Below are 23,720 nucleotides of genomic sequence, written 5' to 3' on the forward strand. Positions count from 1 at the left end.
TCTTTGGGCGTCTTGTCCTCCCTTCCTCTGCCCGTACCCCACGCCCGGAGTCCATTCCAAAGCCGGCCCAGCGCCACCCCTGCCCGCAGCCCCGTCCTTGGCGGAGATGAGGAGCAATCGCAATGGGCACCCTTTTCAGAGGCATGTTTGTGCCCTGTCCCCTGTCCCCTCCTCCCCTCTCTTCCTCTTTGGCCCCCACAGCACCTTCCCCAGCCCCGTCGTCCCCTCTGCCCTGACTCCCTTCCCCAGCCCAGGTCTGAGGAGCGGGGGCCGGGCAGGAGGGTGGCCCTGGACTGGAGCACCCGGAGCGGGTGGTGACCACCCTGCCTGCCCCTGACCACCCGTCCTCCGCGTGTGCCCACACGGCGATGCCAGCCTCTGTGCCCAAGCCCTCTGTCCCCTGAGCTGCTGCTCCGAGTGGGGCAGTGGGGAAGGGCCTCATCTTGGTCTGCATTTTGGCCAATACCAGACTCCTCCTCCCCCTCCCCCCTCCCCCCTCCCCCGAGGCCTTGCTTCTGCCTGTTGCCAGGTTCTGAGTGTATTTTTTTCCAGAGGCCTCCAATTGTTTCCTAAAGAAACCTGATCCCAGCGCTCAGACAAAAGCTGGGGCCCGCCAGAGAAGAAACCCCATTCTCTCCCCGCTTTGTCCCGAACACCCCCACCTCCATAACCTCCCTGGTTTGGATACTTGGGTATGGGTTCCTGGACCGGCTGCCATCACCTAGGCAACGGGGGGCTTTGGTTGCCATGGTGACCCATGTGGGAGAAGCTGGGCAGCTGGGACAAAAACCCCCACCTCCCTCCCCTAACCTTTCCCCCAATCCCCCTGGGATGACACTGAGACACATTCCATTAATTTCATTTCTGAAAGGCCTTCGGAGGGGAGAGGGGGCTCCTTTTTGTGACGGACGCTCCCCCCCTCCTCCCCTCTCCTCTGTGGTCTCCTTTTAACCCCAGAGAATCCATGGTTGGTTTGAGCGGAGGACAGAGGACAGAGTGGAGCATGCTGGTGTGTCTTGGGGGTGGGGACAAGGTGGGAAGCAACAGGACACATTCCCTTTTACAGCCCAGCCCGCCACTCCCCTCCCCACCCGGGGCCCTCCCTGCCCCACACCAAGTCCCACTTCCCTTCCTTTCCACTTGTTGATCTCATCCAGGATCCCTCCCCCGCTCCCCTTCCTGGGAACGCTGCCCACTCTGGAGACCCTCCAAACCTCCAATTCCTGAGGCCGATTACACCCGGGAAACTTCTGCCCTTCTGCTCGCTCACCCACCATCCCTCTCCCGGCCTCTCCCTCCAGGGCTGGGGTTCCTGAGGGTGTTGGAGGGGACAGAAACGGTTCTCTGACATTTGTCCATGTTTTGGGCCCTTCTGGTTGGCAGGGGAGGGTGGGGCCTGCTGTGGGACAGGGTGGGAGAGGCCAGCAGGGAGCAGGTCGTAGTAGGGTCCTGAGTAGTAGCTGGGAGAAGGTAGGGCTCTGGTTTGAGCAGCTCAGAACAAAGGGCTGGGAGGGGACTGGCGCTCGCGCTCTCTCTCTCTCTCTCTCTCTCTCTCTCTCTCTCTCTCTCTCTCTCTGGTCTGGTTTGAAACTTATCTGCGGGGGAAACACAATGGCATTAGCTTCCCTCCTGTGTGTTTGAAGTGGTGGTTTTGGTCAGAGGGGTGTGTGCGCGTGTGTGTTGGTGTGTGTGAGAGACTTCTTTATTGAGCCGCACCAACACCGGGATTTCTTCATACCACCTATTTTCCGAGTCTCAGAGGAAGTGTCTGGGGATTGGCGTGTGAGAGATCCTGGAGCCGGAGCATATTAATTGCTAACTTAATGACTAGCTGAGCAGCTTATAAAAGCACTGCTTTCACCCCCAGGATCCTCCCAGCCACCCCATCCAGTCTGCATCATTATTTTCCCTGTCTGCTGAACCTCCCCGACCACAAAGCACGGAGCAGTAACCTGCCCGTGGCCACAGAGCTGGCTTCTGGAGACAGGTCCTTGGGTGCAAACTCCAGACTTTTTTTTGTTTGCCGATGGCTGTGGCCGGTGAGAGGGTCTGGATGTGGACGAGGAGATGGAGAGTCTGGGTTCTGGCGGCTCTGTACCTCAGTGACAGTCCTTTTCCCCTTCCTGTCTCCACCCACGTTGGTCTGTAACCCACTTTCTCTCTTTGAACCTCCTGGTGAAATTCCCCCTTTAGGAGGAGGACAAGAAAGAATAGGCTGAACCAGTGTGGCTCGGCTGGTTGGGCGTGTCCCTCGCACCAAAAGGTTGCCAGTTGGATTCCAAGTCAAAGGCACCTGCCGGAGTTCAGACCTCGATTCCCGGTAGGGGGCGCGCAGGAGGCAGCCCATCAATGTTTTGCCATTTCTCCTCACATCAATGTTTATCTCTCTCTCCCTCTCCTTTCCTCTCTCTCTAAAAATCAATACAAATATATATATATATATATATATATATATATATATATATATATATATATATATTTTTTAAAGAATAGGCTTAACCATAGCAAGAGAGAGGCAGGGGAGACATCTAAATTACAGGGTCGGGCGGAAGGAGGTTGTTCATGTGGAAAATAATACAACCATAATAAACAAGAATAAACTCTGTTTTGCATACTCACAGCCATAAAACTACGTTTGCTCCACGCTGTATGTTGACTAAACCAGGAGAGGGGGTTCTCAGGAGGAGGGTGGAGGAGCCCCAGATGGAAACTGTACACAGAGCGGTGAACAAGGGCCCTGCTTGTGGTAAAGCTTTTAAAAAATATATATTTTATTGATTTCAGAGAGGAAAGGAGAGGGAGGGAGAGATAGAAACATCAATGATGAGAATCATTGATTGGCTGCCTCCTGCACGCCCCCCACTGCAACCCAAGCATGTGCCCTTGGCGGGAATCGAACCTGGGACCCTTCAGTTCTCAGGCCAACGCTCTATCCACTGAGCCAAACCGGTGTTTAGAAAGGTCAGGTTGGGTTAAGGCCTTATATCTCTGTCTCCAAGGTGTGTCTCTGTCACACACTTGCCTTGACAGGGGGATGTGACTAGACCACGGAGTGCTTCCAAGTAATCCGGGTAGGATCAGTGAATGGCCTTAGTTAGCAGCGATTCCATCTCCCTGCACGCACTGCTCTTTCCCTGAGAGTCAGAGGCATGCTTGTTTTTTTTGTTTTTTTGTTTTTTTTTAATATATTTTATTGATTTTTTACAGAGAGGAAGGGAGAGAGATAATAGAGAGCTAGAAATGTCGATGAGAGAGAAACATTGACCAGCTGCCTCTTGCACACCCCCTACCGGGGATGTGCCCGCAACCAAGGTACATGCTCTTGACCGGAATCGAACCTGGGACCTTTCAGTCCGCAGACCGACGCTCTATCCACTGAGCCAAACCGGTTTCGGCAAGAGGCATGCTTGTTTACTAGGTGCGTGTGAGTGACTTGCTGGGTGCCTACGGGAGGGCGGTGGATACTGTCCAGTCCCCGTTTGCAAGTTGGCGATGGTTTCACTTCATTGGGGAAAAGGTAGCCGCTAAGCAAAGCAAACTCATTTTTTTTTTAAAAAGCATTTCTCTCTCTCTCTTTTAAAACACAAGGTATTTTTTAAATATATTTTATTGATTTTTTTTTTTTTTTTTTTTTTTTTTTTACAGAGAGGAAGGGAGAGGGACAGAGAGTTAGAAATATCGATGAGAGAGAAACATCGATCAGCCGCCTCCTGCACACCTCCTACTGGGGATGTGGCTGCAACCAAGGTCCATGCCCTTGAATGGGATTGAACCTGAAACCTTTCAGTCCGCAGGCCGACGCTCTATCCCCTGAGCCAAACTGGTTAGGGCTAAAGCAAACTCATTTTATTGTAGTTCTGAACAATCGGCCTCTCAGCAGCCGTTGAGCTGGCTGATTTACCCCACGTAGGCTGCATGGAAACCCACTCCTCTGGTCTCACCTTCTCAGCCCTTTGCCTGCTCCCTTTCCTCTGGACACTTTTACGTATTGGGGTTCTCAGGGACCTCTTATATAATTCCCTAGGTGACCCCATTCATCCCCATGATCTTGAAGCCCCAGCTTCTGAGTCCAGCTCCTCTGAGACCAGCTGCAGGAGCTTCCATACTAAGCTCTCTGTTTCTGCTCTGCCCTCTTTCCATTCATGTCTGGTAGCTAAAGCCCTTTGCAGCCTTCCCGTTGTTTAAAACAGCCCACGAGCTCTTTGCCGGGCCCACGGGTCCCGTGATAGCCTGGCTCTGGGCTGCCTCTTCAGCTCCCATATGTTCCAGCTTCTTAAAACACAAACTACAGCCAGCTCCTCACTGCTGGCCTCCCCGCACGTGATTCCCTGCTCCATGGCTCCCTTTCCGCACTCCTGGTTAACTTCTGCTTGCCCTCAGGCTTACTAGGAGGTGTCATGTTCTCAGACTTTCCAGAGCCACCCAATTATTTTTTTTAATTTTAAAATATATTTTATTGATTATTTTCAGAGAGGGAGAGGGATAGAGAGTTAGAAACATCGATGAGAGAGAAACATCCATCAGCTGCCTCCTGTACACCTCCCACTGGGGATGTGCCTGCAACCAAGGTACATGCCCTTGACTGGACTTGAACTGGGGCCCCTTCAGTCCACAGACTGATGCTCTATCCACTGAGCCACACTGGTTAGGGCCAGAGCCACCCAGTTTAAAGGAGCCCCTCCTCCCCAGAGTTGTCTCTCATAAGTTCTGGTCTTCTCTGTTCCTCAGTCTATAGGTAGTCATTTATACTCCCCGGTTTTCTGGCTCAGGGTACACCTGCCCCATCAGACTGTAAAGGCGGGGCCCGTTTCACCCCTGGATGCCCTCTGTGCATAGCTCTTCGTAGGGGCTCAAGAGAGAGCTGGTGACGCGGCGAGTTTAGCTCAGGCATAAGCCCTCGGTGCATGCTGATGATGGATGGGGTCGGGGTCAGAGGGGACGGTAGACTGTTGGGTGCTAGAGTAGGAGGGGGTGGGCGGCGGGGCTTCTGAGAAGGGCTGGGGGCAGCTCCGAAGTGGGAGCAGGATTTGGGTGAGAGTTGGGAAAAGGCGGGAAGGAGAGGTCGTTGTCCTCTGCAGAATTAAAACGCGCACGTGTAGGGGAAAGATGCTGCCCCTCAGCCCACAGAGGGACAGATAAACTCACCATCTGGCTCACTTCAGGATGTTTGGCCTTTGGCCTGAACCCTCACTGCTTGCCGTCCCTCACCCCGCCCAGGACATAGGTGCACACACACACACACACAGACACTCAGCCTCCAGGGAAGCAGCCGTCCTGACCCGGACCAGAGCTGTAGGTGTGTTTGATGTGCATCCTGGGGAGATGGTGTCAGGACAATAGTCCTAGACAGCCCCCTGTGGGCAGACCCGGAGCGGAGAGGTGGGGCCATGACTGCAGGTGAAGAAGAGGCCTGGGCTGAAACCGGTCAGGCCTGCGGACTGAAGGGTCCCGGGTTCGATTCTGGTCAAGGGCATGTACCTTGGTTGCAGGCACGTCCCCAGTAGGGGGTGTGCAAGAGGCGGCTGATCGATGTTTCTCTCTCATTGATGTTTCTAACTCTCTATCCTTCTCTCTTTCTCTCTGTGAAAAATCATATATGTGTGTGTGTGTGTGTGTATATATATATATATATATATACACATAAATATATATATATATATATATATATATAAATAAATAAATAAAGAGGCCTGAGATAGTTCCCGGACAGGAGCCAGTTGCTTCCTGATCTCTGCGTTGGTCTCTGTTGGTCCAGCCTGTTGGCCTGGCCAGCCCTCCCCTCCCCGAGCCTCAGTTTCCCTGGCTGAGAATAGGACAGCACTGCCCTGGGTCTCCCCTGCAGGGTTGGGTCACCCTGGGAGGCCTTTGCTGGCATCCTCCTCCGCCCTGAGCCCGCGGCACAGTCTGGGGAGGGGCTCTTTCCCGGACGCAGGGCAGGAGGCCCTGGGCGTCCGCGTCTCAGGCGGTGGCCGGGCACACAGCTCGCTGCGGCTGCTGTTCGGGGTCTCTTCCTTTGTGCTGACCCCCCAGGACCTCCTACCCCTAACAAACTCTCTGCCTTCTCTCCCCCTAGGGGCCGTCGCTTGATTTTCTCCGAGACAAGCCCACCCGTCCAGCAAGATAGAGTCCCTCAGGGTGACGGTTGACTTCCTGAAGGTGCCCTTCGGCCTGAAGAAGCCGGTGCTGAAGGAGGTGGCGGTGGGGCCCCCCCAAAGGCCCCAGCCCGCGGCCCTGGAGCGCTACAAGGCGCGGCGTTCCGACGCCATGGACACCGAGTCCCAGTACTCGGGCTATTCCTACAAGTCGGGCCACTCCCGCAGCTCCCGGAAGCACAGGTGACACAGGTGGCCCGGGGCGGGGGGCTCCAGGGGGTGGGTACGCTCCAGCGGGGGTGGGCGGTGGGGAGGGGGTGGGTGTGAGTAGACCCAGGTCCTCCCCTTGACCTTCTGTACCTGTTCCCCCTGCCTCTGCTGCAGGGACCGACGGGACCGGCACCGCTCGAAGAGCCGAGACGGGAGCCGTGGGGATAAGTCGGTGACCATCCAGGCTCCGGGGGAGCCCCTGCTGGACAATGAGTCCACACGCGGGGATGAGCGGGTGAGTGTCGGGGGGCATGGGGTGCAGGTTGAGTGTTTCCAGGCTGACCCTTGGCGAAGCTGGAGGTCCACCAGAGGGGAGGGCCTGGCAGGAGGACCCAGATCTGTCCCAGGGTCAGACACTGTTTCAGCGGAACTGAGGGGATTTCAGTAGAAATCCCGTTGGGAGCAGCCGTCTCTTTATTCCTCATCCTCAGAGAGGTGGGGGTGACCGAGGCTGTGTAGGGGATTCCCTGCTTCCTCTGGCCAATGCTGGCCAGTCTGGCTCCTGGGAATGTAGAATGGGAGGGAGGGGCCTGGAAGGGGCCTGGGGTATGGGGAGTCCTGAGTTTTCTTTGAAGCCTTAAGGCTAGGGCCCTCTGGCACCCTCTGGTGTTGGCCTGTAGAACAGCATCGCCTGGGTGTTGGGTAAATGGGATGTGGGAGGAGTGGTTGGAGAAAGGGGAGGGAGGAGAAGTGAGGAGGCCAGGGTGTAGAGCCGAGGCTGGGAAGAGTTCTCCAGGACATGGATTCTCCTGCTTTAACCTTTGTGGCCCGCTGTGCTCACCTGCTGGGGAGGTCAGTGGCAGGACACAGGGCGAGAATAGGCAGAGCTAGGATGTGAGATGACTAGGATGCCCATGTCTCATTCCTCCTCCTCCTCCTCCTCCTCCTCCTCCTCCTCCTCCTCCTCCTCCTTCTTCTTCTTCTCCTTCTCCTCCTCCTCCTCCTCCTCCTCCTCCTCCTTCTCCTCCTCCTCCTCCTTCTCCTTCCTTCTTCCTTCTTCCTTCCTTCTCCTTTTTTAAATATATTTTATTGATGCCCCTGTCTCATTCCTCCTTTCTTCTTCTTCTTCTTCTTCTTCTTCTTCTCTTCTTCTCTTTCTTCGTCTTCTTCTCTTCTTCTTCTTCTCTTCTTCTTCTTCTTCTTCCTCCTCCTCGCCTCCTCCTCCTCCTCCTTCCATCCTCCTCCTCCTCTTCCTCCTCCTCCTCCTCCCCTCCTTCTTCTGCTCCCTTCTTCCTTTCTTCTCTTCTTCTTTCGTCTTCTTTCTTCTTCTTCTTCTTCTTCTTCTTCTTCTTCTTCTTCTTCTTCTAATATATTTTATTGATTTTCCACAGAGAGGAAGGGAGAGGGATAGAGAGCTAGAAACGTTGATGAGAGAGAAACATCAACCAGCTGCCTCCTGCACCCCCTGCACCGGGGATGTGCCCGCAACCAATGTACATGCCCTTGACCAAAATCGAACCCGGGACCCTTCAGTCCACAGACCGACGCTCTATCCACTGAGCCAAACTGGTTTCGGCCTCTTTCTTCTTGAGAGCATCTTATGGGGCAGAGGATTCCCAGCCCCCTCCCCCCTTTTTTTTCTCTCACAAGAACTTGTGGTGACTGACATTGGGACTTCCTGGATCTTGGGGACAGAGCAATACCAGATGCAAATGCTTTTTCTCCCTCTTCCACAATGCTGTCTTCTCCCGAAACTTGGCCTCCTGCGTTCTGGAAGTGACGTGGGCCTCACAGCGGTGGGGAGCAGTTCCCAAGCCTTGGTCCTTGGGAAGGGTAGGCCCTGGGTCTGAGTGAGGAGTGGACCTGCCTCTTGAGCTGAAAGTGGCCAGTGCACCCACTTTCTCCTTTCAGGCCGGACTCTTCTGTCCGTGGGAGAGGAGCCTCCTCAGCCTCTTGGTCAGGGTCTCCGTCTTGTAACTCAAGTCCCTGGTGGAGGATGTGACTCTGTGCCCCCAGCGGTCCAGGCGTGGAGGGCATGAACGCTGTTCCACTTGTGGTCCTGGGCTCCTCTGTGAGATGGCATGTAGCCCCTTCAGAGAAGCAGCTTGAGGGGATCCCCCTCAGGAAGGCATCGGGGGGGCCCAGCCTGTCCACCCCCTTGCCTCCAGGAAGGGGCAGCCCCTGTGCTGTGGGCATGGAGCTGGCCGGGCAGAGCACAGAGCCAGAGCAGTCCTGGTCTGACCATGTCCCCACACCTCCACCAATCATCCACCTTCCCCTCCCTCTCCCCCCTTTTCCTCACCACACTGCTGTTGTCAGTCACTCCCTTGTCAGAAGCCTCGAGTGGCTCTCAGTGCCTGGAGAATAGGTGTTTCTTTTTCTTTTCTTTTTTTTTTCTCTTTCTTTCTTTTCTTTTTTTTTTTTTTTTAATATATTTTATTGATTTTTTTTTTACAGAGAAGAAGAGAGAGTGATAGAGTTAGAAATATTGATGAGAGAGAATCATCGATCAGCTGCCTCTTGCACACCCCCTACTGGGGATGTGCCCGCAACCAAGGTACATGCCCTTGACCGGAATCGAACCTGGGACCTTTCATTTTGCAGGCCGACGCTCTATCCACTGAGCCAAACCGGTTTCAGCAGAATAGGTGTTTCTTGCTTTGCCTGGTATTGCAGGTCTCCCATCTGCTTTGTCTGGTGAGCGTGACCTCAGGTCCCAGTCGCTGTCGAGCATCTCTCCTGTGCCCTCTGCTCTGAGGGAACTCTGTGCGTGTGAAGTTTTTGCTGCCCCGCTGCCCAGTGTGGAGACCCCCCCAGGCCCAGGTCTCAGGTGTCCTCTCCTTGCAAAGGCCCGGCGTGGCCGCAGGGCGCTCAGTCCCGCCGATGGCTTCGTCCCGGCTGACTGCCTTCCCTTCTTCCTCCCTCCCCTCTCCTCCCGTTCTCCTCGCCCCCCCCGCGGCTTTCAGGATGACAACTGGGGGGAAACGACCACCGTAGTCACCGGCACGTCGGAGCACAGCATCTCCCACGATGACCTCACGCGGATTGCCAAGGACATGGAGGACAGCGTCCCGCTGGACTGCTCCCGCCACCTGGGGGCGGCCGCCGGCACCACGCTGGCGCTGCTGTCCTTCCTCACGCCGCTGGCCTTCCTGCTGCTGCCCCCGCTGCTGTGGCGGGAGGAGCTGGAGCCCTGCGGCACGGCCTGCGAGGGCCTCTTCATCTCCGTGGCCTTCAAGCTGCTCATCCTGCTGCTGGGCAGCTGGGCCCTGTTCTTCCGCCGGCCCAAGGCCTCGCTGCCCCGCGTCTTCGTGCTGCGGGCGCTGCTCATGGTGCTCGTCTTCCTGCTCGTGGTCTCCTACTGGCTCTTCTACGGGGTGCGCATCCTGGACGCGCGGGAGCGCAGCTACCAGGGCGTGGTGCAGTTCGCCGTGTCGCTGGTGGATGCCCTGCTCTTCGTGCACTACCTGGCCGTGGTCCTGCTGGAGCTGCGCCAGCTGCAGCCCCAGTTCACGCTCAAGGTCGTGCGCTCCACCGACGGGGCCAGCCGCTTCTACAACGTGGGCCACCTCAGGTACCGGCGCCCGGGGGCTGGCAGCGGGGACCGCGGGTGACGATGGGGCCGGAGGTGCTGGGCTGGCAGGGCCCAGTGGGGAGGAGTTCAGCACGTGGCACATAAGAGTGTGTGTGTTTGACAGTGTCCGCGGCCTGATGCGCAGGGTCCTGAGACAAGATGGGGTGAACAGGTGGACAATCGGAGATCTTGGAGAGGGGTGGGCCCGAGAGGCGGAAGCTGTGGCCCAAACAGGCTTGGGGGAGCCACCGTGCTATTTCTTTTCTTTTTCTTTCTTTCTTTCTTTTTTCTTTTTTTTTTTTTTTTTAAATATATTTTATTGATTTTGTACAGAGAGGAAGAGAAAGGGATAGAGAGAAACATCGATGAGAGAGAGTCATCGATCAGCTGCCTCTTGCACACCCCCTACTGGGGATATGCCCGCAACCAAGGTACATGTCCTTGCCCGGAATCGAACCCGGGACCCTTCAGTCCCCAAGCCGACGCTCTATCCATTGAGCCAAACCGGTTCCGGCGGCTGTGCTATTTCTTTCTCGGAGGCTCAGCCTCCTGTGATCGCGGGGTGAGTGGTCCCTGCGATGAGGTGGTCAGAGGAGGGCCCCTCGGAGCCAAAGATGAGGAAAGCGCTTCAGCCCTCCCCTCCTGCACTGCGGGCAGGACGCTCCCTGGCCACGCAGAGTGTCAGGAGCCCTTCCTGATCCTGTAGGGAATCTCAGGTGGGGCGGGGGGGAATCCTGAAAGGGGTGAGTGCCCCTCGGCTGGGGACCCAGGCCCAATGCCCTTTCTCCCCTGGGCTTCAGTACGGCAGGGAAGGACTAGGAGGCCCAGCCCTGGGGAAGGCGTGGGAACCCGGTAAGTAGACCTCAGGCCCTGAGCCAGGCTTCCTGGAAGCAGCTTGTCCCTGTCCCGTGTCCTTTCCTGCCCTACCAGCCTGCCCTGATGTCTCCCTTCCCCTGCGCCCCTTGTCTGTCCCCGCTCCCTTCCCCTCCTGTGTCTCCCCCACAGCATCCAACGCGTGGCGGTGTGGATCCTGGAGAAGTATTACCATGACTTTCCCGTCTACAACCCTGCCCTCCTCAACCTGCCCAAGTCCGTCCTGGCCAAGAAAGTGTCTGGCTTCAAGGTGTATTCCCTCGGAGAGGGTGAGCGGCCCTGCTCCTCAGCCCTCCTCAGGACTCCAAACCACCTCCGCCCTGCTTCTCTCGCCCCCCTCCCTCCCCTGCTTTCTCCTTTCCTCGGCCCTGGTCCCAGGCTCTTCTGTTCTGTCCTTCGCCTCGACTCCAGGTGGCTGGTCTTAGCTGCTGATCCTCCTTGCTGTCCCTCTAGTCTAGGCCATGGTGTGTCCCCCCCCCCGGCCTGGCTCCTCTGCGTCTGCTCATCCGCCCTGGTCCTAAGCCCTCGGCTCTCTGAGCTCCAGGACCTCCTTCCCTGGCGAGGGACACGTGCAGAGCCTCCGCCTCCAGGGCCACCTTGTCTCCTGCGGGTCTCTCCCAGAAGTGGCCACCAGGGTTGGGAACAGGAAGTACGGTTGGGGGTGGTCACAGCCTCCTCAGAGGTGTCAGATCGCTGTCTCCAGACTTCCTGCAGCGAGAGGCTAGGCCATGAACCCAAGTGACCACCCCCTTTCTCTCCTGCTCCCGTGCAGAAAACAGCACCAACAACTCCACGGGCCAGTCCCGGGCCGTGATCGCCGCGGCAGCCCGGAGGCGGGACAACAGCCACAACGAGTACTACTACGAGGAGGCGGAGCACGAGCGGAGGGTGCGCAAGCGGAGGGCCAGGTAGGTCCCCGGGGGGCAGTGGGTGTGGGCGGGCTCAGCGGAGGAAGACCGTCAGGCTTCTGTGGCTGTTGGAAATAGACACGTGAGCAGTGGTGAGGGTGAGGGTGTATGTGCGTGCGCTGCTGTTGCCAGAGCCAATCACGATGAAGGCAGCTCTGTAGAACAACACACGTCTGTTCCCTCATGGTACCTGTGTCAGGTGGGCTTCGTTGGGCCTCCATTCAGGTCTCACAGGCTGACGTTTGAGCCTGGGTCGTCTGCCAGGCTCAGTGGTTGCCGGCAGAACCTTGTCACCTGGCAACTCACAACACGCAGTTTGCTGTCTTCTTGAGGGGCTCTCGAGCCCAGAAAAGCAGCTTTGAAAGGGCTCACGTGATACCATCAGGTCCACCATAACAACCTCGTGTTTTACTTACTTGTTTTCAGATGGTAGGTGAATCTCTCTTTAATTTTATTATTGAGAATATTATCCATCTCTCGCCCATCCCAGGCCTTCACCTGTTTATTGTCTGTGTCCATGGACCACGACTAATTTGTACTTCTCAGTCCCTTCACCTTTTTCACTCATTCCCTCAACTGCCTCCCACGTGGCAGCCTTCAGAATGTTCTCTGTGTCTATGAGGCTGTTCCTGTTCTGCTTGTTTGTTTATTTTTATTTACTTTTTAAAAATTTTTATTTTTATTGATTTCAAAGAGGAAGGGATAAGGAGAGAGAGATGGAAACACCAATGATGAGAGAGAATCCTTGATTGGCTGCTTCCTGCACGCCCCCTACTGGGGATTGAGCCTGCAACCTGGGCATGTGCCCTTGACTAGAATCGAACTTGGGATCCTTCAGTCTGCAGGCCAACACTCTATTCACTGAGCAAACCCCGCTAGGGCTGTTTATTTTGATTTTTAGATTCAATTGTTGATAGATATGTATTTATTACTATTTTATTGTTCAAAGTTTATCTTTTTTTTTCTTTTTTTTTTTTCTTCTTTTTAAAGAAGACCCTTTAACATTTCATGTAATACTGATTTGGTGGTGATGAATTCCTTATAACTTTTTTTTTTTTTTTTGGAAGCTCTTTATCTGACCTTTAATTCTAAATGATAATTTTACTGGGTAGAGTAATCTTGGTTATAGGGCCTTGTGTTTTTTTTGTTTTTTTGTTTTTTTAATCACCTTTAATATTTCTAGCTACTCCCTTCTGGCCTGCAAAGTTTCTGTTGAGAATTCAACTGACAGTTGTATGAGTGCTCCCTAAAAGCAGATAACTAACTGCTTTTCTCTTGCTGCTTTTATGATTCTCTCTTTGTCTTTAATATTTGGCATTTTAATTATGATGTGTCTTGGTGTGGGACTCTTTGGGTTGGGTCTTTCTGCACTTCCTAGACTTGTATGTCTGTTTCCTTAACCAGGTTAGAGAAGTTTTCTGTCATTGTTTTTTCAAATAGATTTCAATTTCTTGCTCCCTCTGTTCTCCTTCTTGTACCCCCATGATGCGAATGCTGGTACACTTGAAGTTGTCCCAGAGGCTCCTTACACTATCTTTATATTTTTGGATTCTTTTTTCTTCTTCTTCTTCTTTTTAATATATTTTTATTGATTTCAGAGAGGAAGAGAGAGGAAGAGAGAGATAGAAACATCAATAATGAGAGAGAATCATCAATTGGCTGCCTCCTGCATACTCCTCACTGGAGATTGAGCCTGCAAGTTACAGAGAGGAAGAGAGAGGGATAGAGAGTTAGAAACATCAATGAGAGAGAATCATCGGTCAGTTGCCTCTTGCACACCCCCTCCTGGGGATGTGCCCGCAACCAAGGTACATGCCCTTGACCGGAATCGAACCTGGGACCTTTCAGTCTGCAGGCTGACGCTCTATCCATTGAGCCAAACCAGTTTTGGCTGTTTTAGTTGTAATCTTGACGTGGCAGTGAGTATTATGTTTATCTATGTTTTCATATTGACTGATTACTGGTCTAATCTCATATTATTATATTTTTAAATACTGTCTATTGATTTTTTTTTTTTTTTTAGAAAGAAAGGAAGGAGAGGGATAGAAGAGAGATAAAAACATGGATGAGAGAGAAACATCATTGATCGACTGCCTCCTGCATGCCCCAGATAGAGGGCACAACCGAGCCTGTGCCCTGACTGGCAATCAAACCGGTGACCTCTTGGTTCATGGGTTGATGCTCAACCACTGAACCATACCCACTGGACCCAGTGTTGTATTTGAAAGTCAGTTGATTTGACACTTTAATTTTATCCTCAAAATGTGCTGATGTTATTGAATCATCGGGAGTGGGAACCTGGCAGAGGGGGATGGGGGTACCTTTGAATTCCACCTATTGCAGTGGGCCAGGGAGCAGTGAAAGGCTCTGAACCTCCCCTGCGACAGCAGGGACTGAGGCTGAGAGCTCCTACCAGCAGATCTTGAAAGTTTGCTCAGCAGATGGTACATTTGTTACCTGCAAAAATGAGGGTCTGCTTCCTTTTTCCCATTCACATTATTATGTGAATTTAAGTCACACCTGAAGAGTCTTTCTTGCTGCCAACTGCTGTCAGGTCCCACCTGGGTCTGTCTGACGCAGGCGCAGCAGGTCTCAGGCCCTTCCTCCCATTCGATCTCCAGGCCGCAAGGGAGGAAGAGAGCGCTTGGCCTGTCCTCCCACAAGCCTGGCGCCCTCTGCACTAGACCAGAGGTCATCACCCCACTTCTGCAGCGTCTCGGTGTGTTTCCAGGTGTAGAAGGCGCTCTCATGGAAGGAAACTGGAGACGTCCCCTGCTCCCTTACCTTCTGCCTTGCCTAAGGGTCTTCTCCACGGCCACCCCCAAAGGGATTCTTTCCTTCCCCGTTACCGGGGGTGTGAGCAGAGGAGTGCTTTTCCCCTTGGTTCGCCTGCGACAAGAGGGTCATTTCCAAAGGAATTTGACTGAGACCATTAGGAGGAGCGAAAGAATAAACAGAGGGACTGCCGATGTACGCAAATAACCTGCCAGGGTGCACAGGTTTACTTAGCCCAGGATCCCGTTCTAAGCTATTTGAAGGGCTTCCCAATATTGGTGTGTCTCCCTCAGCTTTTAATGCAAATTGGCTTATTTTTCCCGTTCCCCTTTAACACTGTTTCTTTAAAAAAATTTTTTTTAAATTGATTTTAGAAAGGAAGGGAGAAAGATAGAAACACCATTGATGAATGAGCAAGAAACATCATTGATTGACTGCCTCCTGCATGCCTCACACTGGGGATCAAGCCCACAACCTTCGCATCCATGGCCCGAGCCATGCAGAAGTACCTCCTGACTGGGAATTGAACCCATGACCTCCTGATTCATAGGTCGATGCTCAACCACTGAGCCACACCAGCCAGGCAACACCATGTTTCTGAGATTCACTGATGTTGCCTAAATATTCAACGTGTACCATACTATCTTTGCAGAGTAGTTCATTGAGTCCACACAACATCCTAACCAATATTTGGATTATAGTCATCTTCCTAAGTTTTTTTTTTTTTTTTTCATTTTGTTGGATAAGTAATGTCTTATTTACATTTTAAATATCTCTAATTACTAGCAAGTGATTAATTCATAAAAATTTTTTTTAGCCTTTTAGGCCTTTGGCGAATTGTTTGTTCATCTCCTTTGCCTGTTTTTCTGTAGTGTTTGGCCTTTTCCTTCTTGATTTGTAGCAAATTCTTTACATTCCACCCCCATCCTCTGCCCCAAGAGATTTTCATTAATGTTGTCCATGCTTAGAAACCATCATTTTGGTGTAGTTGTATCTATTAACCCTCCTCCCCACCCCCCAGCCTCCCGCTATGAAGTGTGATTTGAGCATCTTATTTAAGAAAGCTTTTCTTAGCGTTTGCTGCAATGCTGGTCTTTCCTGTAGCACAGTTCTCAGTTGTCTCTCTGGGTTTGACATTGGAATGCTCTCTGAGTCCCGGGGCTGTGCTCACTGAGCTCTATAGCTGTCCCCTGTCCCCAGTGGGGAAACGCCCCCCCAACAGCATGTGCTTATGCGAATACACAATCCCCGAAGCCCAGCCCTAGGCTGCACATGGGGTCCTAATGCTTCCTCAAGAGCACCGAGGCGTGAGCTTGCTCTGGCTGCTGGAGGGCTGGGGGGGGGGGGGGGTGGAGATGAGAGGTGGGCGTCTGCTCCAGACCCGTCCCGTCCCCCCTCCCCCAGGCTTGTGGTGGCGGTGGAGGAGGCCTTCACTCACATTAAGCGGCTGCAGGAAGAGGAGCAGAAGAACCCCAGGGAGGTGATGGACCCCCGGGAGGCAGCCCAGGCCATCTTTGCATCCATGGCCCGAGCCATGCAGAAGTACCTCCGCACCACCAAGCAGCAGCCTTACCACACCATGGAGAGCATCCTGCAGCACCTGGAGTTCTGCATCACACACGACATGACACCTAAGGTGGGCCTGCTCCTCCCAGCATCCTCTGCTTCCTCTAGTGCTGGCAATTCTTCCCAGCTCACTTTCCCATATTCTCTCACTTCTTTCTTTACTCTCCCTCTCCCTCTCCCTCTCCCTCTCCCTCTCCCTCTCCCTCTCCCTCTCCCTCTCCCTCTCCCTCTCCCTCTCCCTCTCCCCTCCCTCTCCCTCTCCCTCTCCCTCTCCTCTCCCTCTCCCTCTCCCTCTCCCTCTCCCTCTCCCTCTCCCTCTCCCTCTCCCTCTCCCTCTCCCCCTCTCCCTCTCCCTCTCCCTCTCCCTCTCCTCTCCCTCTCCCTCTCCCTCTCCCTCTCCCTCTCCCTCCTCCTCTCCCTCTCCCTCTCCCTCTCCCTCTCCCTCTCCCTCTCCTCTCCCTCTCTCCCTCTTCCTCTCCTCTCCCTCTCCCTCTCCTCTCCCTCTCCCTCTCCCTCTCCCTCTCCCTCTCCCTCTCCCTCTCCCTCTCCTCTCCCTCTCCTCCCTCTCCCTCTCCCTCTCCTCTCCCTCTCCCTCTCCCTCTCCCTCTCTCCCTCTCCCTCTCCCTCTCCCTCTCTCCCTCTCCCTCTCCCTCTCCCCCAACCTTCTTATAGTCTCTTCTCTCATTTCTACCCCATCCACCCATCTCTGCATGGGCTAAAGTTCTTAGTGGTGAGGAGAAGAGAGAACTTTGGGACCATTTGGGGAAAGGTTGAGTCTCTTTCTCATCTCTAGAAAAGCACTGACATTCCCAGATCTAACACCCCACGTTCACCCCTTCCCTTCCAGCAGATTTATTTTTGTTGTTGTTGCTCTCTTTGAACCATTTTGAGCCATTACCCACCCCTCTGCTTTTTGCCCACTGCCTAGTCTTGCTTCCCCTGAGCCATCCTTGGTGCATGGGTGGCTTAAGATACTGCACTTTAACCAGGACACCTCCAGCTTTCTGCTGGTGCAGACCTGCCCGTCCCTGAGCATGGCAGCTAGGTGGAGAGAAAGGAGGAATGCGGAGGGCTTGCCTGGATCATCCAGGGTGTGAGGGGGAAGGGCAGAGCATGGTGTTAGGAGAGCTGAGCTCCAGGCCCGACCCTGCTGAGCCACATCACCTCTGTGGGCTTCCGCTTCCTCGTTTATAAAGCACGGGTCTGGCACAGACGGTCTCAGCCTTCCTCCTGCTGTGACATCCTGACACCGCTGAGTGCCCGGTGAGCTGGGGCCTGCTGGCTGTCTTTGGAAGCGGAGCCCCGGGGTGTGCAGGATGGCGGGTGGGTGGGTGGGAGAGCTTCTGACTCGGCTCCCTCTCCCCTTCCCAGGCCTTCCTGGAGCGGTACCTGGCAGCCGGACCGACCATCCAGTACCACAAGGAACGCTGGCTGGCCAAACAGTGGACCCTGGTGAGCGAGGAGCCGGTGACCAACGGCCTTAAGGATGGCATCGTTTTCCTCTTAAAACGCCAGGACTTCAGCCTGGTGGTCAGCACCAAGAAGGTCCCGTTCTTCAAACTCTCCGAGGAATTTGTGGACCCCAAGTCGCACAAGTTTGTCATGAGGCTGCAGTCGGAGACCTCGGTGTGACCGTGTCGCAGCAGGGGGAGTGGGAGACGGGCTCCGGGGGCGCTGGGAGGGGCTGGGCGCTCAGGTCCGGCCCCGTTCCTGCAGCCCTCGCCCTCGCGTGTTTGGTGTTTTTTTTTGTTTTGTTTTTTTTTACTTGAATGAACTTACCCCTACCCTGTCTCCTCCCCTCTTCGGCCATCCTGGAGAGACCATCCTGCTGTCATCAGTACCTGGGAGGTTCCCTCTTCTCTGCCCCCCTCCCTCTGGTACCTTCCCAGGCCCTGCAGGAATCAGTGCCTCTCCCCCTCCCTCTCCTTTCTCCTCTCTCCTCTCCTCTCCCTGGATGACTGTCTTTTCTGAACGTGCACAGGGCTCTCCTGAGCCCCCACTCTCGAACCCAGGTTCTCGTGGCTGTTCTTCCCGGCGGCTCCTGATGGGGATGCCTCTGGGGGGCACAGACATGGCTGCAGAGAACCATGGTGCCAAACCCCTCCAGGGCAGCAGCTTCCTGAGACCTCCCGACGGCAGACGGTCTGCCCCTCCTGCTGCTCACTCCCCTGCAGCAGATCCCTAGTTTCTGGGGCGAGAGCAGGCCTGTGTCCTCCCCCCACCACCCCAGAGTTAGGGGTCCCCCTGCCAGAGCTGTGAGAGCCTCCCACATCCGGCCATCCATATTCAGGGCAAGGGATGATCCCGTCTTCACCCTGCAGTCTCCGCCGTCTGCTTCTGACATGTGACCGCGGGCAGCCTGGGACAGACACCATCTGTGACCTCCTTTCCCGGGTCCCCTCTGTTTAGGGCTCTTTCCTGGGTAGCCCCTGAGGGAAGGGCAGGAGAGACATCTCAGTGGGCCAGGTTCCCCTTCCCAGCAAAGGATGACCCGGAGACTCCAGCACAGAATTACCTGCCTGTGGGCCCCGCCCCCGCCCTGGTGGTCTTAGGCAAACACGGTTCTTCCTTTCACCGGCCACCTCCAGTCTCGCTGTCTCTTCCTTCAGCTCCAGAGACCTGTTGTCTCACCTCTCTCTTGGGGGGAGCCAGCTGCTCCTCCTTGTCCCCTGCCTTAAGTCCGCCTCTTTGTCTCAGGGGTCTCTCTCTTCCTTGGCTGGCCAGGGTCCCCTCCTCTCCTCCCTCTGCCCGGTTCTCTGGGCTCTGGCCTCCCTCTGTGTTGGGGTGAAGGACCAGGATCGCTGCCTTTTGTGGGTGTGGAGCCCCTTTACCCCGTGTAGCTCTCACCGTCCTTGCACCCAGTCTGAATTCTTGAGAATTTCCATCTCCTTTCGAGCAACATGTGCTGGCCCTCTACTGCATAGATTCAGTGTAAATCTGAGCCTTGAAACCATGTGGTTTTAGCCAGGGGGTGGGTGGGGGGGAGGGACGCATCCAGATACCTCCAGCTGGGACCCACGTGGCAGACCTTTAAGGTGGCTGGGCGGAGGGTGCCTCTGGGTCTTACCCTCCAAATACATCGCGGTGCCCCTTACAGGCCTGTCTTTCCCCAGAAAACTCACTGGCCGTTGCCTTGCAGAGAGCCGCTTGGGGTCAGATCCTGGGCTTGGGGGAGCCTAGCGACTGGCATTTCTCCTGCTGTCCTTTCTGGAAAAGCACATCTGCCCCCTCCCCCGTCCCCCTACCCACCACCACCACTTACTAAGCAAGGGCTCTTCAGCCAGGGCTGACCGAAGGCAGGGCCCGGGGTTGTGGACAGACCTGAGGGAAGGACGTCCACTCCTGGGGGTGCCGGTGTTGGAGGAGCGCCTCTGGGTCACATTTCTAAATACCTCGCTGTCCCGGGAAACGGGCCTGGATGGTGACCGGGGCCATTGCCGCCGGGGGCAGGAGTGGGGCCGTGTGGTGTGAGGGTTGCGTTGGAGAGGGAGACGGTTGGGGGTCTTCGTTGCCGCCCCGGGCTAGGGGCAGGGAGTGTTTATTTTAAGAACCTGCCATGTGTTGAATCACTGTGATTTCTTCATTCCTTTTTCCTGAAGCAAAAAGAAAACCCCTCCGTATAAGCACTAAGGGCCGCGACTGAGAATGATAGTGTTTGGGCCCTTTGCGTCAGAACTGTGGTATCTTTCTCTTCTTGGATGACGATTATTATTTTTTAAAATGTCGGGACGGATCGTCACGTGCGTGGCTGTGTGTCCTTCCTTCTCCTCCGTGGGAGGCTGTCTTCATGCTGTGAATTGCCGTGGGGCGTGCAGCTGAGTCCCCCTGAGCAGTGTCCTTCCTGTCTCGTGTCCCGTCACTCATTCTTCCCGGTGGGGGTGTGCCCGCCTCTGCCCCCACCCCCAGGGGGCGTGTGGCTGGGTCTTCCTATGACTTCATGGCATCCTGGTGCCGCCCCTTCACCCCTCCTAGGCATTCCTTTTCATCACTTTGGAGCACATTCCCCCTCTCCCCTACCCCTCCCTACCAGGACACTGTGCCTCCCTCCTCCACCTACCTCGCCACTCTGCGGCTGTCCCCATCCGTCCCTTCCTCACTCTTCCTGATCTGTTTATTTCCCTGTAATCTCTCATGCTTCTTCCCACCCCCCACCATTTCAGCCCTTCATTTCTTGGCGCCCCCCCCCCCCCCCCCCCGGTTCCTTTTACAAACCCTGCATTGTGCTTGTCATCAAGCATTGGAGACATTGAGTCCCTGACCTTCTCAGCTCACACGCCATTTTCCAGAGTTTGTGCTTCTCTGCCTGTCAGTCTGTCTTCTCATTCCTCGGCTCCCCCCACGGGCAGCGCCTGCTGCTGGGCTTCGTCCTGGTGTGTGACTGTTGTGATTCCTCTGTGTGCGGAGGAAGGGCCTTTTTGAATCCCTTCCAAGTGAGATTGTAAATGTAGAATTTTCTACTGTGGGATCTAGATTTTTTTTCTTTTTTCCTTTTTTTTTTGGGTGGGGGTGTGTGTGGGTGGGTGGGAGGGTTACAGAACTGAGACCCTGTGCATGCATGTAGAAAATTGTAAAATGTAAATTTTTTTAATATATAAAATGCTTGTTTTTACAGTTTGCAGTGAATCTAAACATTATGGCAGTTTTAGGGATTTTTTTTTTCTTAACATAGAAACTAAAACTGTACAAACTTTTTTTAAAAATATAAAATAAAGACATTTGACTTTTGTGGGGGCATTTTGTTGTCTTTCTTTTTTTACAGAGAGCAAAGAGGGTCAGGCCAGAGTGGATATGTGTGCTTCTTGTTAGGGAACGGGTAGGTCAGGAGGGGGCAGTGTGAGCTCATTATCATTCCATTGTTTCTCAGATGAAGGAACAGGAATTGTTCTCTCCGAGGAGAGGCAGATGGGGATGGGTGGATGGTTGTTAGCATAAGGAGGAAGGAAAGATCCATAAGAATTTCAGGGAATAATTTATTTTAGTCAACAGTGACTAAAAATCCCTGAAGTCTATGTCTTATTTCTAAATATCTTATTTCGACCATTATCTCTTCAGTCTTTCAGGCACTGCACGAAAGAAAGTATAGCAATAGTCATTTATTTAAAACTAGAGGCCCAGTGCATGAAGTTCATGCATAGGGGAGGAGGGGGAGTGTCCCTCAGCCTGGCCTGCACCCTCTCCAATCTGGAACTCCTGCCTGCTTGATCGCTCCTAAATGCCTCTGCCTGCCAGCCTGACCCCCCTAACTGCTCTCCCCTAATGGCCTGTTCCCTCTAACTGCTCTCCCTAACTGCCCCAATTGCTCTCCCCTGCCAGCCTGATCCCCCTGACTGCTCACTCCTTCTGACCTGATTGCCCCTACCCACCTCTGCCTCAGCCCCCATCACTGTGGTTCTGTCTGGAAGGATGTCCGGAAGATGTCTGGTCTAATTAGCATATTGCCCTTTATTAGTATAGATGAAAATATTCAGTTGGCATTGCACTTATCTTCAAGTATCAGAATCAGCAAGAGGCCAGGGCCTTTCAGCTCCACCAAGACCCAAGCTTCTCTGTGACTTTGAGCAAAATACTTAGCACATAACAGCTTCTTAAGGTTAAAACAAATAAGCAAACGTAAACTTGACTGGAGTTGACCTGCTTCCTAGGTTCAGTCTTCCTCTTCCCACCTCATGCTTTGCCAGGCTTTGAGGATGCAGGGACAAGAAATGCGGTCCTTGTCCTGGGGGAAGATCCAGCTGATAGGATGCGGCAGACCCAGTGACCTAAGGTGAGGCCGTGGCCTGGTCACAGGCAGGGCACAGAGGAGCGCTGGCTGGACAACAAGGAACTCAGGGAGCCTGTCTTCAAGAAATTTAAGGAATTTTAGAATCAAGAGGGGGCAACACAGGTTCCTTGAAGGGGATTTGTTTTATTTACCTAAGACTTCCTAGCATTTGTACCAGTTCTCCACATACAGTTGGTGCTTAATAAGAAAATTGTTGGGCCGAAACCGGTTTGGCTCAGTGGATAGAGTGTCGGCCTGCGGACTGAAAGGTCCCAGGTTCAATTCCAGTCAAGGGCATTGGTTGTGGGCACATCCCCAATAGGGGGTGTGCAAAAGGCAGCTGATGGATGTTTCTAACTCTCTATCCCACTCTCTTCCTCTCTGTAAAAAATCAATAAAATATATTTAAAAAAAGAAAATTGTTGGATGAATTAAAAAAACAAACAATACAATAGGGATGTGTAAAAGGGATCATGTACTTCTTCCTTTACAATTGTACTCCAGTCTTTCTCATATGAAAACAAATAAAATTAACTTCCCTCGAAACTACAACCCCCCGTTCTTATGACTTTTCTTTATGTAACCAGGCTTATAGTTTCACTTACTACTGCTTTCAGTTTATCTCAAATCCAGCTTTTGAGTTATTGTGACCAAATTTCTAGCAGGCCTCTCAAATCATTCTTTCTCTTGACGGGCAAATAAAATAACTGCTTTCAGTTTAGGGAGTCTTTACTTAGCGCCTAGGATGTTCCAGCCTGACAGCTGGTGGCAGCAGGAACAGCACCAGGCGGAGTCAGATCAGATCTGGGGACTTCAGCAACCCTCGGTACATGGGTTCCCGCTAGGAAAGAATTCAGAGCCAAGATTCAAACTATAGGTGAACATCTTAATAATAAAAGTGTGATATGCAGGTCGAACAAACGGCTGAACAGTGGAAGGACCATCCAGACAACTGTGCTATGACACCCACTGGCGCCAGGCCAGCCCAGGTGGGTGGGATGTGATTGGTTGGGGGGGGGGGCCCTGCCATTGCCCCATGACTGCATTGACTGGTGGGCTGTGGCAGGTGGGTGGGGCCTCCCTCTATGGGGTGATCAATTGCGTGGCTTCCAGACTGCGAGAGGGCTCAGATCCCCCTCCCTCACCCTTCCACTGGGCCTCTGTTTATAAAATCTCAGAGGTAAAGAAGTAATTCATAGAAGAAATGGGCTTAGGAAATACACTGAGTGGCCAGATTATTATGATCTCTGAACACATGAAGATTCCTAGGTGCAGTATAATGTATATGTTAGAGGCCCTGTGCATGCCTGGCCAGGGAGAGGGGCCAGGAGCGGTTGGCCAGCCTGCCTGCTGGTCGAACTCCTGGTTGAGGGGACAATTTGCATATTAGCCTTTTATTATATAGGATATACACTGAGTGGCCAGATTATTATGCGTCCAGAGATCATCATCATCTGGCCACTCAGTGTAAGTTACAGAGGCAAAGGGAGGGCCATAGAGCTTGGGGGTGAGGAAGACAATGGTAATATGTCATGGGGAACGGGGAAAGGAAAATTGCAGGCAGGCGTGCTCCCGGGAGAGTGAGCAAGCTGGATCTTCCATTCTAGGGGTTCAGGGTGGAGATTTTAGGGGAATCCCCGGAAAAGATCTTCATAGAATATTCAGCAGTTTTCTAGGTGTGTCCTTTCACGGTTGTGGTCTCCACTGATGGATTGGTCTGTTCCAGGGCAGAGGTCATTAGTCATCACAGCTGGTCCTGAGGTTAGCCGTGGTGTTGCTTGTCTGTTTTTGCTGCCTTTCTGGGCCTGGAGCTGAAATGCAACTGAGGCCTAGACGTTATCTTTAGAGAGGAAAAGGTGAGGGTGTCCAAACCACATGACTAGCGATATGCTAGGGGAGGAAGAACCTACCCTAAATTGTGCATTGCTAGGCGCCCAGGGTTGTCCATTCTGCTGACTTTC

General features: G+C 53.6%; 1 protein-coding gene across 2 annotated transcripts in view; it reads left to right on the forward strand.

Moving 5' to 3' along the window:
• Positions 1-20,691, forward strand: part of VANGL2 (VANGL planar cell polarity protein 2) — a 30,932-nt gene extending 10,241 nt beyond the window's left edge. For both annotated transcript variants that reach the window (XM_045582987.1, XM_036442353.2), the window contains exons 2-8: positions 6,074-6,335; positions 6,477-6,597; positions 9,269-9,876; positions 10,882-11,018; positions 11,522-11,657; positions 15,837-16,068; positions 17,370-20,691. In XM_045582987.1, the coding sequence (XP_045438943.1) occupies positions 6,265-6,335; positions 6,477-6,597; positions 9,269-9,876; positions 10,882-11,018; positions 11,522-11,657; positions 15,837-16,068; positions 17,370-17,630 (1,566 nt within the window). In that variant the 5' untranslated portion in view covers positions 6,074-6,264 and the 3' untranslated portion in view covers positions 17,631-20,691. The remainder of the gene's footprint in view (positions 1-6,073; positions 6,336-6,476; positions 6,598-9,268; positions 9,877-10,881; positions 11,019-11,521; positions 11,658-15,836; positions 16,069-17,369) is intronic.
• Positions 20,692-23,720: the final 3,029 nt, after the last annotated feature.

Source organism: Pipistrellus kuhlii, unplaced genomic scaffold (genome assembly GCF_014108245.1).
Source record: "Pipistrellus kuhlii isolate mPipKuh1 unplaced genomic scaffold, mPipKuh1.p scaffold_m20_p_18, whole genome shotgun sequence".
NCBI classification, from domain to species: domain Eukaryota; kingdom Metazoa; phylum Chordata; class Mammalia; order Chiroptera; family Vespertilionidae; genus Pipistrellus; species Pipistrellus kuhlii.